General features: G+C 43.0%; 1 protein-coding gene across 1 annotated transcript; it reads right to left on the bottom strand.

Moving 5' to 3' along the window:
* Positions 1-1,807: 1,807 nt before the first annotated feature.
* Positions 1,808-2,079, bottom strand: USMG5 (up-regulated during skeletal muscle growth 5 homolog (mouse)). The gene is made up of 2 exons (XM_009075796.1): positions 1,993-2,079; positions 1,808-1,900 (listed from the first exon to the last, which is right to left on the bottom strand). The coding sequence occupies exons 1-2, from the start codon at positions 2,077-2,079 to the stop codon at positions 1,808-1,810; spliced, it is 180 nt and encodes a 59-aa protein (XP_009074044.1).
* Positions 2,080-3,647: the final 1,568 nt, after the last annotated feature.

Raw genomic sequence — 3,647 nt, 5'->3', positions numbered from 1 at the left:
AGCACATAAAATAGCTTTGAGAATAGATGAACTGAGACCCTGTAATTTATTTCTCCATTTTCCACCACTCATGCCCACTCCCTGCTGCCCTCGGTTTGGGAAAGGTATTTGTGTGTTTTACACAGCTCAGCCCCTGCAATGGGGTGTCATACAGCCACATTCCCACTGCTGTCATCCAAGGAAGGTACTGAGTGTTAACTGAGCTATAGAAAGACACTGTGAAGAATGTTATAGACAAGTTTTAGTGTTGGGCAGGGAAGAGGCTGCACCTACCTAACTCTGCTGGGAACAATCAATGCATTATTAAATTTATTAAGAGCTTACGTGTAGGAAAAATAAGCACTGGACTACTACAGTCACCGAACATGCAGTTATGGGAGTTTAGTATCAGCACAATAAGGCATTTTCCAGCAGTTGCCTCCGCAAGAGAGGCCAGTTATAGAAAAAGCTAAAATACCATGATTTGATCAGTCTATTTTGGGATGTTTTCCTTCAAAACCAAACAGATTCTTGCGCACAATACAGAGAACTGAGGCAGTTGTCATTTGCATTGTATTAATAACAGTCATGGTTTCCATGCAAGCTACTAGCCTGGAATGCAAAAAGTGGGAGGGACCAGGTGACTGCAAACCATGCACTGTGACATGGAAGTGTGGAGATGCTTTTATCAGCTCTAAGCTCTGTGCCTGTATCATGGTCATGCTGCTAAGGTCCCTCCTAGGTTACTGCTGGGTACTCAGAACACTTCAGGATGTTAGAACAACAGCAGAACTAACAGTAACGAGAGGAATCAGCTGCTCCATCTCTGCTACAAACAATCGTTTTTGGCAGGGAAAAAAGAGAAGTGCCACACTTATTTTTTCACCATTTCGTATTTCCAATGAAATGGGTAATTATTTGTATTTTATTAGCCACAACAGGTCATCAGCTTGTGTTACAGTGACACAGATTGGAGGTTCAGACATGCCAGCAACCTGCCAAGAGAAGAAAAATCGCACACAGTAAGTCTTGCACGGTGGTAACTGAGCACCCCCTGCCCTGAGCCCAAACCATTTCAAGTACGAGCAGGCAGATTTCAGCACACCCAGCAAGAAGTGACTGATGTCCTCTTAATACACAACAACAATGCTCAAGCTTGCTTCAAACCCCTTTTAGCAGGCTATGAGGACAGCTCATAGGTTTTGTCAAAATGCCATTTCAGTGGAAATTCTGTATTTGAAAGGGACTCTAAAATTTTGTAGCACTTGGTTGTTGCTAGACAAGTCCAATTACTTCCATGTGGGCCTTGAATAATCAGGTGTGCAACATACACAGATCCATCATATGGTGCTCCTTTACCCTGTTCAAAGGAAGGTTTTAACAGACTGCATTAATCTCAACTTGGAATTCTAATACAACCAAGAAGTTCTCAAGTACTACTTTATTATTTCAATAACCCACAAATCAAGTTATCTCTACTTTAGTACAAAAGAGCAGACCACAGACACCTAATAGCTGCAGGCAAAGTTTGACATACCTAGCTGCAACATCCTTCCATTCCTCTTTCCTTGCTACTCTTCCTCCCTGCATCCCGTCCCTAGTGCCACTTACCATTATCAGAAGAACAATAAGAATACTGGTATCCCATTTTTTTTGCACTTCATTATGCCCCCACGTAAGTCAATGCTATTGTTTATTTGAGGTTTAAAATGATCAATACGAAGTTCACATGTGTTTCTTGTTACTAGCAAATTGCTCTTTGTAACTCCTCCTTCCTGAGCTGGCATTGAAGCATTTTGGTCCTGGAAAAACACCATCCACTTACCATTTACTTATCTGCCACAGCAGGAGTTTGCTTCTTAGGCCTAAACTTGAAATACAAGACGAGGAGGGCAACACCTGTGTACGTTGCTATTACATACTGGAAAACAGAGAAGTTAAATTTAGTTTCAGTCTAAAACCCAGAAAACATCATTATACTAGACTACAAAACTCAGTGTACAGAATACATACATTCCTCCTGCCTATGAGAGTGTAGGAATTGAAGTACTTCTGAAATCCAGTGAACTGGTGTTCGGATCCCGACTCATGGCCAGCCATGGCTGCTAGTCCTAACAGCAACACAGGACAGTTAATGGAGTTAGTCAGTCGGACAGGATTGACAGAAAAATCAAACTAATATCTACTCTGAGCTTCAGAATTCCATTGCCAGCTACTAAATGTGCTGTCAGGACATTGGGCAAGCTGTGGATATACATAAGGAGCAGGCACAGCCAGAGCACTATCAAAACAGGTGACATGAGCACAGAAGCAAATGAAGGGTTCTGAATTTTTGATTTTCAGGGTTCACATGACCGAGTTGAATGAAAAGAAAAAAAAGATCCAGGATGATGATTAAAAAAGGTAAAATTCCTCAAAGCACTTATAAAAAGAGACCTGCCAGTCCTGCCCACACAACCACTCAACACAGGCAAATTGCTACCAATTCAATTGTTCAGGAATCTGCAACACCCAGTTAAGATCAAACTTCACTAGTTCAGCTAAGAAACAGCTTCAATTACATACTGAAAGCCTGGGCGACAAGACTCAGACTAGACCATTACTCTGTTTTGTGATTCAAAATGCCACTTTACAACTTTTACACCAAAATAGAGTGCAAGTATTGTTAACAAGAACTGCTCTGCTCTCAGCTGCACATTTCTATTGCATCTTACTTACCATCCCCAGTATTCACAGAGCTAGACAAAAACATACTTTGTTTACCCCCAGTTATTTTTCAAATAGATCAGAAAATTACATGAGCCAGCTACAAAGCCTCAGAAGTGCTTCCACAGGTACACTAAAACCACTAAGTCCACGAGGGCACACTTTTGTATTTTGTCTGTGTCTAGACCAAAACTTCAGACCTACTCTAAGAAATTCCTAAGGCAAAAGCCTGTAGTGGCTGCAGCAGCACAGCTGCAGATTCATTAACAGGTTCAGGCTGGCACCTCTGCAGATGGCATAGTCCAACCTGCTCAGGGCAGGGCCAGTACAGGTCACTCAGGAACACATCCAGTCAGGTGTGTTCAGTGTCTTCAGAGATAGAGACTCCACAGCTGCACTGAGGAACCTGTTCCAGTGTTTGGTCACCCATACAATAAATGTGGTTTTCTTTTCAACATTTAGATATCTTTTATTCTAAGGGAGTTTTATATTTATGACAAACATTTGTTGCTTAGCTTCTAACTCACCCCAAAAGCACCACAGATCCCATACAGTTACCTAGCAAACCCAGGAGATGCTGCAGCCACCAGTACCCTCGAGGAACACACAAGAAACTGCACAGCAGATGCTGTGGCCATTGACACAGCTCTGATGCAAACCATATAACTAAGCGTGCTCGTAACCAGATTGACCGTGCAATAGTTCAAGATCTTAATGCAACAACTCCCTAAACGTTTGCTGCACAAAGGGCAGTTCCGCCGACTCCCAGGACAGCGGTCACAGCACCAAGCCTGGCGGAGTTTAAGAAGTATTTGGACAATGCTCCCAGGCACAAGGTGGGATTCTCGGGGATGTCCTGCGCAGGGCCAAGAGCTGGACTCGATAACCCTCACGGGTCGCTTCCAATTATGCATATTCCGTGATTTGGAAAGCCCAGGCCGCCCCTCCTTATGCCCAGCAGA

This window comes from Acanthisitta chloris, unplaced genomic scaffold (assembly GCF_000695815.1).
Source record: "Acanthisitta chloris isolate BGI_N310 unplaced genomic scaffold, ASM69581v1 scaffold18325, whole genome shotgun sequence".
Classification (NCBI taxonomy): Eukaryota; Metazoa; Chordata; class Aves; order Passeriformes; family Acanthisittidae; genus Acanthisitta; species Acanthisitta chloris.
Note: the sequence above shows the minus strand (reverse complement) of the source record. Positions and strands in the feature narration are given on the sequence as shown.